The 15,353-nt window shown below is 40.7% G+C and overlaps 1 protein-coding gene across 12 annotated transcripts in view; it reads left to right on the top strand.

Moving 5' to 3' along the window:
* USP28 (ubiquitin specific peptidase 28) overlaps nucleotides 1-14,563 on the top strand; it is a 59,248-nt gene extending 44,685 nt beyond the window's left edge. For 5 of the 12 annotated variants that reach the window (XM_023644840.2, XM_023644839.2, XM_070272817.1 and 2 more), the window contains 12 exons: nucleotides 387-457; nucleotides 2,071-2,299; nucleotides 4,511-4,705; nucleotides 5,298-5,437; nucleotides 5,612-5,791; nucleotides 7,325-7,420; nucleotides 8,119-8,297; nucleotides 8,415-8,493; nucleotides 9,303-9,382; nucleotides 9,925-10,048; nucleotides 12,022-12,217; nucleotides 13,339-14,563. In XM_023644840.2, coding sequence (XP_023500608.2) covers nucleotides 387-457; nucleotides 2,071-2,299; nucleotides 4,511-4,705; nucleotides 5,298-5,437; nucleotides 5,612-5,791; nucleotides 7,325-7,420; nucleotides 8,119-8,297; nucleotides 8,415-8,493; nucleotides 9,303-9,382; nucleotides 9,925-10,048; nucleotides 12,022-12,217; nucleotides 13,339-13,514 — 1,745 coding nt within the window. In that variant the 3' untranslated portion in view covers nucleotides 13,515-14,563. Of the gene's footprint in view, nucleotides 1-386; nucleotides 458-1,317; nucleotides 1,511-2,070; nucleotides 2,300-4,510; nucleotides 4,706-5,297; nucleotides 5,438-5,611; nucleotides 5,792-7,324; nucleotides 7,421-8,118; nucleotides 8,298-8,414; nucleotides 8,494-9,302; nucleotides 9,383-9,924; nucleotides 10,049-12,021; nucleotides 12,218-13,338 lie in introns of all 12 variants that reach the window. The other 7 variants (XM_023644844.2, XM_023644843.2, XM_070272820.1 and 4 more) reach the window with 3 other exon arrangements.
* Nucleotides 14,564-15,353: the final 790 nt, after the last annotated feature.

Raw genomic sequence — 15,353 nt, 5'->3', positions numbered from 1 at the left:
TGGAACATATATTTTACACCCAAGTGACTCATTAAGGTCTTTTTCTAGATAGAGATTGTTTCCTCTTTAAGAAATTTTGGTTCTAATTATAAGAGATAATTTTTTAAAACCTCAATGTAATTATATTATGTAATATAATAAGTTATATTATGTCGTGTAATCACATATGTTATATATGTTGTGTGATTACATAAGTTTGTTATATTGAACCAAAAGCTTTCATAAAATAAAGCACCAGGTGCTTGAAAACCGTGTACTGCTTTGTGGTTCATAAAGTGAAGCTGAAATAGAGTCCCAGGTGCAGATAAGCAGGGGTCTTTGCTTAGTTGAAGCAGCCTGTGTGACGTGGAATGAAATCGTCTTAACTAAATATTCTTTCTTAACAGATTTAAAGAATTGCATTGCAAGCACTACCCAGACTATTGAGCAGATGTACTGTGATCCTCTCCTTCGTCAGGTAGGATGAAAATGGATGGGAAAGTGGTCAAGGCATGTTCTAGTGGTGCCAATGGTAGATATAAAAACAAAATTTGATGGTTTTCTTTGAAACCAAGTGGGAACCTCCCTGAGATATAAGAATAAACTTAGGAAAGCAGCAGATATTGTTCTGTTTCTTTATTTTAGGGTAAAAAAGGCAATATATCTTTTATTAACAATAGAACCTAAAACTTTTGTTTTGATTCTGCCACATGGTATTTTTTCACACAATAAAAAGGTTTGCTGTCGACTAGTAAGACAAATTTCTCATAAAATGGTAAGTTAAGTAGTGCAATGGTAATTAAGTAGTGTGCGTAGGGACTAGTAACCCATTCTTTCCAGAGTTCCACGATCCTTTGTGATTCTTCCTTTAGCAGCACTTTCAAACTTTCTCTAACCCCAAAAGGGAAATGGGCAGAAATTCTTATTATCCACATAAATTTTAGTTTAGAATAACATTCTGGCATGGAGGGAAAATGAGGCTCTGGGCAGGGGTGTGACCTCTCTGGGTGTTCTGTGTGAACAGCTGCAGGAGGAGAGCTCTCTTTCCAGGGTTGCATGGAGGCACAGTTATCCACGAGTAGAAGGAATGCGACCTGTAAATCTTGGACTTTCCCCATTTTGTCTTTAGTGTTATTTCAGAAATTTCACCACTAGTAAAAACATGTCAAGGTGTTGACTAAATGTAAGTTTAATTTGACTCTGTGGCTGACTTTCCCTTCCTTCTTCACTACTTACTTGACACTTAAGCATTGCTGTATTTTCTCCATATTGAAAAAAATATATGCTTTTCAAATGTTGAAACACGCAAGTATGTGGTTAAAAGGGTCTTCACTCCAGATAGGTAGATGATCACTCTCAAGAATCAACATAGGGGGCCAGCCCCATGGCCAAGTGGTTAAGTTCGTGCGCTCCGCTTCGGCGGCCCAGGGTTTTGCCAGTTCAGATCCTGAACACGGACATGGCACCGCTCGTCAGGCCACGCTGAGGCGGCGTCCCACGTGCCACAACTAGAAGGACCCACAACTGAAATGTAAGACTATGTACTGGGGGGATTTGGGGAAAAGAAGCAGAAAAAGAAAAAGAAGAAACATAGGGAACATGTGACTGATTCATAATGAAATATGCTAACTTAAATTTTGGTACTAAGTAAAGTAAACATGGAAGAAGATAGCTGCTAAACTTGTAGGTCCCAAATATGGTAAACTTTTTCTTTACATGAGTAGTCAAGGTGGTTCTATTTGAAGATAAACTGAGTTTGGACTTAGGGGGATAAACAGGTCTAGGTTATCTTTGGTTTCAGAACTATAATCGTAGGAGTTTAGAGTTGAAGGAGTCCGCAGAGTGGTCATCAAGGTAACAGTCTGCTTGTAAAGATCCGGGAACTGAGACGTACGTGGTAGATTCCAAGGCTGTGGTTTTGTTGGTTCATCTTGAATCAACAAGACGTTATGCTGGGAACCCCGTATCAGACGTGTATATATAAGTAGTTTTCCTGTCTGAGAGTTGGGAGTAATTTTGAATTTTAATAACCTAAACTTTGTCAGAATACTTTGCTTAATCTCACTCAGGAACGTGCCTTCTGATTTGCAGGTGCCTTATCGCTTGCATGCGGTTCTTGTTCATGAAGGACAAGCAAATGCCGGACACTACTGGGCCTATATCTACAATCAACCCCGACAAGTCTGGCTCAAGTACAATGACATCTCTGTTACCGAATCTTCCTGGGAAGAACTTGAAAGAGATTCCTATGGGGGCCTGAGAAATGTTAGTGCTTACTGTCTGATGTACATTAACGACAAGCTACCCCACTTCAGTGCAGGTAAAAATATCTTAGCCGAAGCCAGAGATGGGGGAACAGCTGTGCTGCTCAGGGAAGGAAACAGTCTAACAATTGCTTTAGAAAATTTAAACTAGAGTTTATTGTAAAGTAATAATGCATTTAAAAAATACAAACAGCACAAAAGAGAATAAAAAGGAAAAAGAAGTTTGCTTTCCTACTCCATCCTTGAGCCCTGGTCCCGCCACCGAGTATCCATTGCAGGCTTTCTTACGTAGTCTTCAAGAAATATTCCCTGCAGATGCTGGGTTTTGTTTATCGATATGTCTCCCTCACCTCATTTTTTTCCCCAAATGGGATATTTTTCCATTCTATTCTGCATCTTTTGTATTAATTAATGTATCTCAGCAAATCTGTATATTTTCATAAATAGAACCAACTCATTCTTTTTAACAACTGCATAATAATTCCATTGCATGGAATATGTATGTAATTTATTAAACCAGCCTCTCATTAAGAGACTTTTAAGTTGTCTCTAGTTTTTTCTTTTTTAGTGACATCCTTATCCTGCACATATTTTTGCACCCTCTGGAGGAGAGCTAAAGTTTACAAGTGGAGTTGCCTGAACAGTGTCATACTTCTCGTAATACTATCACTGGTGCTAAGAACAATCGTAATTATCATTTATATTGGTACTTACTACCTGCTTTCAAACTTTCTCTCTCTAATAACTTATAACTGTAAAAGGAAGATAGGCAGGGTAGGAATTCTTATTATCCCCATTTTCCAGCTGAGCTGCTCCAGTTGTCCAGTCATACAGGCAATAAATAAATGGTGGGCCCAAGATTCAGATCCAGTTCTGACTTCAAATTCTGTGCTGTTTTCCATTTGCATTATTTTCTCCTTATTCCTTTTACATCTTCCGTGAGAGGTTCTATGACCAGTGTTTCATATCAAAGATCATAGAAGGCTTTTTCTTTTAGTATTCAAACTTTTTGTGTAAGTAAGAAAACATGTGAGGCATTTTGTCCAGGCAGCACGTTGTCTGATTTGCTAGTGTGTTTGGGGGATGGGGATGGGAGAACAATCACTGAACAGGAACTGATCTTTGTGATTGCATATTTGCAGTGTGAAAGCAGGAACAGCTGTTTGTGGGAGTTACTGTACAAATGACTGTTCTGGCTATTGGTGGTATATGGGAGCCTTGTTATCACATGTGTGGCTCATTTTTGTATTATGGAGCTAAGCAAGTGGAAACTGTCATTTGCTTAGTGAAAAGACTAGTTAGTGGCAACCAGTAAGTAGATAACGTTCTACTGTAGGTTTTTTTGTTTTGTTTTGGTCACAGGGTTAGAAGTGAAATTTAATATGTTCTTGCCATTTTTCTTCATAACTTTTAATGACCATCTGTTATTGACCGTCTAACCATTGTATCAAACTGCTTTCTGATAGCACTTAATTGTGTGAAACTTGGGCAGTATAAATGTCTTGGAATTCATCTCTAACCATCGACATCTACTATATACTGTCTATAACCATCAATATCAGTATCTACTGTAGCCATAAGTTATCTACAATCAATAATAGGTGCTGGGGCCGGCCCCGTGGCAGAGTGGTTAAGTTCACACGCTCTAGTTCAGTGGCCCGGGGTTTTACCAGTTTGGATCCTGGGCACAGACGTGGCCCCACTTGTCAGGCTGTGTTGAGGTGGCATCCCATATAGCACAAATAGAAGGACCTATAACTAAAATATACAGTTATGTACTGGGGGCCTTTGGAGAGAAGAAGAAAAAAAATGATTGACACCAGATGTTAGCTCAGGGCCAATCTATTAAAAAAAAAAATAGGTGCAATGGTTACATTGATAAAACCATTTAGCTTGAAATTTCCATTGGATCTAATGATTTTCTGAATTTCCAAGAAATATTTGGTCCGTTCTTGCTGCTTTGGCAGTGACTGACCTCTATTCCAAATCCTTACTCTCTGTCATTCATTCATTCATTCATTCAGTCAGTCAGTCATTCAATAGATATTCAATGCATGTCCGCCTACTACTATGCCAGGCGCTGCTATTGGTGTGCTGTGACTGTTGGCCTTGTACTGTCAGTACTACTAATGGGTTTTGTATGTATTTTTTATTAGGAAAAAAGGGACAAACTGTCATATTCTTTTTCTTTCCAGAAAGAACCTTTTGATTCCTCGTGACCTGTCACTGGATGGTACTCCATTGTCACTGTCTGTGTTCTTCCTCAGAGGCAGCCCCTGATGAATCCGATCAGATGTTAGGAGAAGTGGAAGCCCTGTCTGTTGAACTGAAGCATTACATTCAGGAAGACAACTGGAGGTTCGAGCAGGAGGTGGAGGAGTGGGAAGAAGAGCAGTCTTGCAAAATCCCTCAGATGGAGTCCTCCACCAGCTCCGCATCACAGGACTTCTCCACGTCACAAGGTAGCTAAGAAGGCCGCTCACGCCAGTAAGCTAGCGGCGCTCGTGCCGCGCCCCCTCAGGCAGCCCGTGCGCCTCAGCTGCTGAAGTGATGCACAGTCCGCGCAGTGTCGTTCCGATCTAGGTGACATTGCACAACCTGCTGGAATAACTTGTGGCTTTAGAATGTGGTTTCTCGTGAGCAGAAGTAATGTCAGAAAGCCTAGCCACCTGTACTTTCACACTGTTTAGTTTTGGCCTATTTCCCAGGTTATAGGTGAAACTGTGATAGAATACTAGGTAGACTTTATGAAAACTGTTCTCCAAAGATAATCTTCCTAACAGACGGTTGGTTGTAGGAAAGCTTCTTGGCATAAAGAAATATGACAAATATGGGAGCACATTACATTTTACAGAATCATCAGTGGGTTCGTGCTGAAGTAGCCATTTCTTCTAGTCACTGGTTTCTAGGGAAAATTTGTATAGATTTTTCTTTTACAAGGTTTGTTAGAAGGGTTGTATGTTAAACTTTGTATCCATCCTGCTTACCTTTTACAGAGTGTTCTAGACGTTACTTCCCATCACGTGCTAATTCTTCTGTGTAATTGTTTATCAGAGCCTCCAGTAGCCTCTTCTCATGGGGCTCGCTGCCTGTCGTCTGAGCACGCTGTGATTGTAAAGGAGCAGACTGCCCAGGCTATTGCAAACACGGCACGTGCCTATGAGAAGAGTGGTGTAGAAGCAGCCCTGAGTGAGGTGAGCGTGACTCAGAAGCCCAAATTCCCCTTCAAAGGGGCAGGCTTTCAGCGATAATTGCTGCAGTTTTCTCACATTTCTGTTTTTCTGTGTTTCTGCTGCGTTTAACCAATCCCTCTTTATTTCTCCTGTTTTTTCCTCCTCTTTCTCTTCATTCTTCTGCCACGGCTTAAGGAAACTGAACCCAAGAAGCCCATGCCCCCGGAAACAAACCTTGCAGAGCAGTCAGAACAGCCCCAAAAGGCTAATGATGCAGAATCTGCTGCCCAGCCTAATTCTGAGGTCTCTGAAGTCGAGATTCCCAGTGTGGGAAGGATTCTGGTTAGATCTGATGCAGATGGATATGATGAGGAGGTACAAAGATGAGTGCAGGATTTAGCTGCTTGTTGTCAGTCTTACATTCCCTTCTCATGTGACTGTATATATATATATATATATATTTTTTTTTTTTTTTGGTGAGGAAGATTGGCCCTGAGCTAACATCTGTGCCAGTCTTCCTCTATTTTGTATGTGGGACACCACCACAGCATGGCTTGATGAGTAGTGTATAAGTCCGCACCCAGGATCCAAACCTGCAAACCCTGGGCCGCTGAAGCAGAGTGCACGTACTTAACCACTATGCCACTGGGCTGGCCCCTGAATATGCTTTTTAAAGGGGTTTGGCAATAGTTATATTTTAGTAAATATAAATATTTATATATTAAATATAAATAGTAAATATTTTCTCTTTGAAACAAATAATAAATAAGAAGGCCTATCTGGTTTTGACCCTAGTTACCATTTTTAAAAAGATAGCTTGTTCCCAGTATAGGTCTACCCAGGCATACACTTATGGGGGTCGCCGCAGAGTCTGGATCACTCAGAAAGGTAGAAATTAGTTCCTTTTTTGGTAATGAACAAAAAAATTGCCTTTTAATTTTAAGTTAGGAATCTTTGTTAATATTAGTCCACTGTTTTCCCTCTAAATATGAAATTTTTAGTTAATCTAGCAAGCAGAACCCATATGAATTGAAGCTTTTTTTTTTTTTGAGAAAGATTAGCCCTGCGCTAACATCCACCACAAGTCCTCTTTTTGCTGAGGAAGACTGGCCCTGAGCTAACGTCCATGCCCATCTTCCTCTACTTTATATGTGGGATGCCTGCCACAGCACGGCTTGATAAGTGATGTGTGCGTCCATGCCCGGGATCTGAACCGGCGAACACTGGGCCATCAAAGTGGAGCATGCGAACTTAACCGCTACACCACCGCTCCAGCCCCTGGAGTTGTTTTTAATTGTAAAGCTTGAGAAAGAAGCTGGAGAATCCCAAGTTATTCACTGTCTGTCTCCTTTTCACTTGTCACTGCGCATAAATAATCATGAATCCTGTCCCTCAGATTTCTAGTGTTTCTTGTGGGATGTTCTTTTTAAATCATGGAAAGGTTTTCATTTTATAGTTATATTTGTGTATTCCCTATTTCCAGACTGTTTTAAATGTACTGTTCTTTCTAGTAAAACTCTAAAATGTTTGTGTATTTAGGATGTATGTTCAAACTACAGAACTAAATTGGAATTCTCATTCAGACACTTCCCTTCTGAGAGCTATAATTTGACTTGGTTTTTCAGCAGCGCCATTTTGTAGGTATTTTTAGACATAGGTCTTTATACATCTGCTCAATTAGAGAGGATAGATAGGGGTCACTTGTCTTGGGCTAGGTCTTGACCATGTGTGGCGGGGCGGGCTGTGAGAGCGTGAATAGGTGCGTGCGCCCTGACTTGCAGTAGAGGCTGCCCAGGAGCACGCTGCCCCGCTGCCCTTCAGCAGCCTGTGCGCCTTTCTCTCGTGCAGTCTTCTTTTGAACCTTTCTTCTCTCCTTTTTCTCTCTGTGTTTGTGCCCTCTTGTGGTAGGTGATGCTGAGCCCTGCCATGCAAGGGGTCATCCTGGCCATAGCTAAAGCCCGTCAGACCTTTGACCGAGACGGGTCTGAAGCAGGGCTTATTAAGGTATCTCTGTTTTTTAAATTCTAATCCTTGTACCGTAGGTATCATAATAATGGGCAGTAATGCTATTATGGTAAAAATGAGATTAAAAGTGTCTTTCATTGAAGTAAGATGTAAAACTCCCTGTCCTGTCTTACTGATGAACAAGGTACCCCACAACGCGGGGCTCTCCTCTGCTCTTGGTGCTCTGGCAGCCTTGGGGGGGCCCTGCCGTTCCGTGTCACACCTGGCCTGAGGGCTTGTTGTTCTTAGGAAATGTCTATTAATAAAGCTGTGAGTGAGACATTGCCTTTGTAATTTGGGGGCATTAATATAAGAAAGTGGGCCATACTTTTTAAAGTACTTGAATAAAATTTAAGGTGCTTGAATAAATTGCATTTATGTGGATTTTTAAAATTGAGGTCCTTGGTACTCAAGGTTATGCCTGAAAGAAGTAAAGCTAAATATTTGTTTTTCTGAGAACTTCATGAGAAAAATGAGTTTCTTATGAGTACAGTCTGTCTTTGGTCCCAGAATGCCAGAGGAGTTTCATCCCTTGGGAAATGCAAACAACTTAGAGAATTCCTGGTTGCCTCTGTCACTCCTCAATAAGAATTTCTTAGAAGTCTTGTTAGAGTTAGGGAAGCCTCCATAGCCCTCAGTTTCTGTGTGCAAAAGCCCACAGTGCCCCCTTTTCTAACTCTCAGTTCCGTCGTTAATAGGCATTCCATGAAGAATACTCCAGACTCTATCAGCTTGCCAAGGAGACCCCCACCTCCCACAGTGATCCTCGACTTCAACACGTGCTTATCTACTTTTTCCAAAATGAAGCACCCAAGAGGGTGGTAGAACGGACCCTTTTGGAACAGTTTGCAGATAAAAATCTCAGCTATGATGAAAGGTAAGAAGGGAAGATGCAGGTGAATCACCCTCCTTCTGCTGCTGGCTTGACTAACTCCTCCGAGGCGGGAGCTGTGCACCGACCCTGTGATTGCTCTCTGAACTTTGTCCCACACAGGTCAATCAGTATTATGAAAGTGGCTCAAGCTAAACTGAAGGAGATTGGTCCAGATGACATGAATATGGAAGAGTACAAGGTGAAGTCTTTCCTATAAATCTACAAGACAAAAAACATTATTTCCTGAGGCAAAACTAACAATTTTAGGTTGTCACAGACTGACTTGTCCCCCCTGGCCCCCAAAAAACTGGCTAAGAATGGATAAGTGATCTTTTCTTGCTTCAGAATAGCAGATTTCTTTGTTCCATTCTTCTGTTAGAATGAATCAACACTTCATTTTCCTTAAATAAGTACTTTAGGCTTGTCCTAGGCAATAAAATTTTTGAATTCATGGTTTTGGTTTTAAATAATATAGTTTTCTAATGTTTCTATATTAGAAATTCAATTTCTTGCATTAAAATGCATATATAATTACAATTTTTTAAGCAAGCATTGGGTTCTGCATAAAACAATGTTATGTACCACCGAAGGTATGTCCCCCACACCCTACTGAGCTTGCATGTTGCTCTTTGTGACTGGAGTGGTCTTATCCTTCTATCTTCCCTACCTCTTGAGGTGTCATCAGAACTTGAGAGCTCACTCATTTAAACCAGAGCTGAATGACTTTGACATGGGTGTTGGGCAGTAAGATAAATTCTAAAGCTCATATGAAATAAATATTTCTGTTCCTCAGTGGAAGGAACAGAACATTGAAAATTAAGGTCTGCAGTAGATTTTTATTCTAAATGTTGAATATGTTGTTCTCTGAAAGCTTTTGTGTTTGTTGTTTTTGTGCTTGGTCACATGTGCTCAATAAATATTTGTATTGAGTTTAAAACTTACTGTGGTAGAGAGCGTAGAAATCGTTTGTTTTGGTCATAATTGTTAATGGCAGTCATTCCTTTTCAGAAGTGGCATGAAGATTATAGTTTGTTTCGAAAGGTGTCTGTGTATCTCCTAACAGGCCTGGAACTGTATCAAAAAGGAAAGTATGTTGGCTTTTTTTGTCACTCAGATTATTGGTCAGGACGCTGTTATTTATTTATGCCCACCGAGGAATACAGAGAGTCACAGCCCGCATCACCCCCCTTGTCACCTGCGCCCGTGTGCCTCTATTTGTTCCAGTGTTTCACTTCAGTTTTGCGGTGAACATCATACATTGTTCTTCATCCTTCCTGTAATAATAGGTTTATTAGTAAAGAGATATAACAGCTACACTTGCTTTGTGACAAATGAACTCAGAGAATGAATTTTAGAGTTGGCATGGGCCTTAGTGAGCATCAAGTCCAGTCTTTGTTTTAGAGTTGGGAAAAACTGGAGCCTAGGGAAGTTTCTTGATTTGCCTTGGGTTTCTTGGCCGGTTTGTAGAAGAGCTGAAACTGGCTGCAGTCTTTGGCCCTCAGGCTTGTCTATCTTTAAGACTTTTCTGTAATTGCACCCCAGTAAATTTTTGTATTAGAGAACAGTGAGGTCTAAGGCCTGGATTTTGGAGAAGGAGCACTGAGCCGTTGTTTATCTGCCGTTTTCTAAGGTACCAAGAGGCGCTTTCCTACCTAGTGTATGCATATCAGAGCAATGCTGCGCTGCTGATGAAGGGGCCCCGCCGCGGGGTGAAGGAGTCCGTGATCGCTTTGTACCGGAGAAAATGCCTTCTGGTGTGTACTGTTTGTAAAGCCTTACAGTTTTTATTTTATCATATTGTAACCTCTGCTCCTTGAAGCCATGAAGAAATATAACTTAAAAAACAAATAATCTCTAGTAGGTTTTAGATTTTTCCAAACTCTCAAGAATAGTTTTACATTGAAATAGATTATTTTAAGTTACTTAAGTATCATTCTTCTTCAACCCCTGATAGAAGTTAGGGTGAGAATCAATTGTCCCTTTTTCTGGGCCCTTGATGTGTTCCTGCATTATAGCTTTTATGTCATTGCTTTCCTACTAGATTGTGAGTTCCTTGAGCACAGATCCTTTTCTTATTCAGCTGTTTCCTCTGTGCCTGGCACATAGGAGGCATCTAATAAATGTATGTTGAAGGCATGCAGTGTTTTTCTGTGTTCCATGCTAAGCTGGTAGGTGAGAGTTTTCATGACTTCTAAAGAGACTCCAGTTTTTAAAAAAAAGTATGAACCATAAGCATTGGTTCTGCTGTTCTGTTAACTTCATTGGCATGCACCACTGAAGATCCCTCCTGCCCTACTTTGCATTTGGCAGCCACATGGAAAGGCAGACCCGTATGGCCTCTGCCTGCCCAGGGGTTTATACAGGTGCTTGTCCTTCAGAGAACTACAAAGAGGTGGCTTGCCCTCAGATTGTGTGTTTGTGTTTGTCTTCCCTGACACCCAGCGGAATTGCCCTTCATGAGAAGAGTCAGGCCAGCGTTTCTACCACTGCCTTGTTAACACCAAATGGAGGGGATTAAGTCATGACATATGTTCACCTCAAGAGGTTCATTTTCTGATTTATACTTTGATTTCTGTATCAGTTATAAGTATGGCAGGACATTTTGAAGCTGAAAAAGGGGCCTTGTAGATTTGATGCATCTGAATTTTTTTTTTTTTTTTTTAAAGATTTTATTTTTTCCTTTTTCTCCCCAAAGCCCCCCGGTACATGGTTGTGTATTCTTCGTTGTGGGTTCTTCTAGTTGTGGCATGTGGGACGCTGCCTCAGCGTGGTCTGATGAGCAGTGCCATGTCCGCGCCCAGGATTCGAACTAACGAAACACTGGGCCGCCTGCAGCAGAGCGCGCGAACTTAACCACTCGGCCACGGGGCCAGCCCCATCATCTGAATTTTTTTAGAGCCATTATTTATTTATTTTGTGAGGAAGATTCACCCTGAGCTAACATCCGTTGCCAGTCCTTCTCTTTTTTGTTTCTTTCTTGAGGAACATTAGCCTTGAGCTAATATCTGTGCCAGTCTTCCTCTACTTTATATGTGGGACACCTCCACAGCATGGCTGATGAGTGGAGTCGGTCCACACCTGGGATCCGAACCTGTGAACCTGGGCCACTGAAGTGGAGCATGCGGAACTTTAAACACTCGGCCACAGGGCCGGCCCCCTAGAGCCATGCTTCTATTTTGTAAATCCCCAAATACAGGTTACATTTTGAATATCTTGCTCAGCTTCCACTCGTAGACGGCAACAGTGATTCAGGTTCTTTCCGTCACTGGCTCTCAACCCTCAGTGTGCCTCAGAGTCACCTAGGGAGCTTTCACACAGTGGTGACGCTCAGGCCCCTCCCCAGACACTTAAACCAGGCTCTCTGGGGAGGGGCCTGAGCATCAGCATGTCCTCTGCAGGTGATTCTGATGCTCCCTGGAGGTTGAGAAGCGTTGAATAGGCCTTTTGGTAGAAGCAGGGGTTAAGCATGACCTTGACTTGGAAGCATAGGCTGGTGGGTCAGAGACTTTGCTGCATTAGAAGCACCTAGGGAGCTTTTGGAAAATGCCAGTGCCCAGGTCACCAGCATACCAATTAAATTAGCATGTCTGAGGTGGGGCATCAGTAGTTTTTAAAGATTCCCAGGCAATTTTAATGTGCAGTAAAGTTTGGGAACCACTTATTTAGGTTCTTCTAAAATAGATAGTTATCTTTTTCAGACTTTTTTCACTCTGCCTTTTATCTTTAGGAGCTGAATGCCAAAGCAGCTTCTCTCTTTGAAACAAATGATGACAACTCGGTAACAGAGGGCATTAATGTGATGAATGAGTTGATCATTCCCTGCATTCACCTTATCATTAATAATGATATCTCCAAGGATGACCTAGATGCCATTGAGATCATGAGAAACCATTGGTGCTCTTACCTTGGGCAAGATATTGCAGGTATGTTGTTAGCACTTCCAATAATTTCTAAGGCTCTTGAGAATTCTAGAAATTACGCTGGTCTCACTGTATAGCAGTGGTTGACAGACCTTATTAAGAGATTATTGGAACCCCCTAGCATATAAGTGAGTTAAAAGTGTTCTGTGCTATCAAAACGAGCAATGGGAGCCTGGGCCTCTGCCCCTTTTAGCCTCTGTTACCTCCTCTGGCTACTGAAGCAGTTCCACAGACAGCCAGCAAGCTCTGTTTGCAAAAATCACTGCTCTCCAGGAATATCAGACTTCTATTACTTTTTCATCTGCCAAAATCTGAATTCTAATTTTATAGTTTAAAAATCAAAATCTATATGTACAACTTGATTACCTGAGGGGTACCATAACTAAATTTCCCTGTGACTTGAAGTTGCAAGACATAAACATGTTATTAATAATAATGCCTTCAACATTAATAAATTAGTGAATGGAATATCCTTGCTTGTCCAAAGCATTTTCGAGAGGGAGCCTAAAACTAGTTATTTTTAGGTGAGTTTGGTAGACTTAGAAAGATGGTGTATATTCTAGAATGAATTCTCTTTGTTAGTTTTTCACTGATGTAAAGATATTCTCCTGGCTTGTTAAAGTGTTTGTTTATAATATTTATTGAAAAATTCTCTAATAATTAGTAGCTGTGAATTTCCTTTCAGTGTCTTCAATTTTTGTTTGGACCATGTGTGGTAGATACATAGCTTTACTTTATGCCATGTATACATGCTTGTATATTTTAATCATTTGAAAGAAGACAGCATCATTATATTTATGGTACAGAGTATTATATCCACCCACTCTCTCAAATTTTTAGAGGATGATTGTTTAGAAGATCGGTCCATAATGAAGTGAATATACAGTGTTATTTTGCCAAATGTCAAATGGCTTAAAGCTGTGACTTAAAGCTTTGGTATATTTGGCAAGTAGGTCTTTGTTCCTGGTTTGGCCTGAAAGAATCCTCATTTGTTGTTAGCTGGCCGGCATAATGCTTTGACCTGTGAGGTCGGGTACTGACCTTCTCGTATAGTTGCAGACTTAGTAGTTTTTATTTAGAGTTCTGTTTAGCTGTGTATGTAACTGTCCGTTTTCCCTCCACAGAGAATCTGCAGCTGTGCTTAGGGGAGTTTCTACCCAGGCTTCTAGATCCTTCTACAGAAATCATTGTCTTGAAGGAGCCTCCGACTATTCGACCTAATTCTCCCTATGACCTTTGTAGCCGATTTGCAGCTGTCATGGAGTCAATTCAAGGGGTTTCAGCTGTGACAGTGAACTAAGCCCCCACATACTCAAGGCCTATCCTGGTCTTTGGTTGCTTGCCTGTTGTCCAAAAGTCTGTCATCACAGTGCTTACCTTGGGAAAAGGACTGGGTGGGAAAGTCAGATTCAGATCCAGACCCCAACTGTGCTGTGTGTGTAAAGAAGGATTGAAAATAAAATTGCACTTTTTAGGTACAGAATCATAAAAGCAATTTCACTTAAAAAGGCAGGCACCAGTGTATTAAAGTATTGAATTATGCCAGAAGACCTGAAATGCCTCTGGTACCTACGAGAGTGCTTGGGCTTTTCTAAGCCTCTTGCCAATTTTTAAATTATCTTTCAGGCTTAAATATTTTTGACAGCAGAATAGAAGGGTGATTCATCAGAACCTGAACCAGAAGAAAAGCTACTAGTTATTTTATCAAATATGGATGACATTTAAGAATTCTTCACTGTAAGGGTTGAGAAATACAGACCTTGCCTGGGTTTTGACAAGAGATGACAAAATGGATTAGTGATGAACCACTGCCCTTTTACATGTGGGTTGAATATAAGGTCATGTGGCAGTAAGATGCCGAAAAGTCAAAGCTGCCTCTCCTTTCTTCTGTCTCTTTTATTTTATATTTTTAATTAAACCAGAAAACCTCATACTCAGTCCTGAGTGAAAGAAAGGAAGGCATTAGGGACTTTAGGTGGAATAGAATTGTGAAACTTGACTAGAGATAGCATTTTGATAGTTGTTAACCATTTAGGTAAAATTTTCTAGCCTCTGAAAATTGTCAAAAACAGATGTCTAAGGCTGCTTCTGGCCCAAAAGAACATTTTGATGCCCTTACCCTTTTTTGCTTTGGAAAAGTAAAGGATGTGGGTTTGTAAAAAGAAAACAAAACTTATATATATGTATATGTAGAGAGAGAACTATCCCCTGTTGACCATTTTTAAAAGGCTCCAGATTGGATACTGGGTTTCAAGCAAATTTTAAGATTAATGAGGGAATCATGGGAGGGAAGAACACTTAATACAACTATGCAGATTTTATAAATGTGCAATAAAAGTATTTGTTTTACCTCTGGTGTGCAGTATGGCCTTTATTTAAATATTAATTTTATACTTTGGAAATGGATGAACTCAGTAAGCATTTGTCATGTTTTGGTTTTTCTTCTTTAAAAGAAAAAAGCAGATTAAAGGGTTGAGAAACTTAATGGGATGAAATGAGAGCAGGCAACAGTTCTTGAGCAGCACCTAGTGGTGACTGATACCTTTTCGTCTCATGCGCCAGTCGTATTGCATGTACGGGTATCCACTTTGTAATTTGTCAAATTTAGAAAGCAAAAAAAATTATTTTCTTAAAGCTGAATTTCTTATATTGTGATTAAATTAATGTTTAGGCCATCTTTTAAAGATACTCAGAGGTGCTTTTGTGTTTTAAAGCTAATTGCAAACATTTGTTTCATGGGAATTGATCAGTTTTCTTACCCGTTGGTTACCTTTTCTTTTTGGTGAGGAAGATTGGCCCTGAGCTAACATCTGTGCCAATCTTCCTCTATTTTGTATGTGGGATGCCACCACAGCATGGCTTGATGAGCGGTGTGTAAGTCCGCACCTTGGATCCGAACCCGTGAACCCCAGGCCACTGACGTGGAGTGCAGAAACTTAACCACTGTGCCCCCTGCCATTGATTACATTTTGCTATTTAAAATTCTAAGTACCACCATTTACCTTTCACTTTTAAATCCCTGTCATTATTGAGTACTATGCACAGTTATATTATTTCACTTAATATAACAACCTTGCGATGATGATGGGGCCTATGGTTTGTCCTAAGTCAGAGAAGAAAGTAGTGCAGCCAGGTGGTC

Source organism: Equus caballus, chromosome 7, assembly GCF_041296265.1.
Source record: "Equus caballus isolate H_3958 breed thoroughbred chromosome 7, TB-T2T, whole genome shotgun sequence".
Classification (NCBI taxonomy): domain Eukaryota; kingdom Metazoa; phylum Chordata; class Mammalia; order Perissodactyla; family Equidae; genus Equus; species Equus caballus.
Note: the sequence above shows the minus strand (reverse complement) of the source record. Positions and strands in the feature narration are given on the sequence as shown.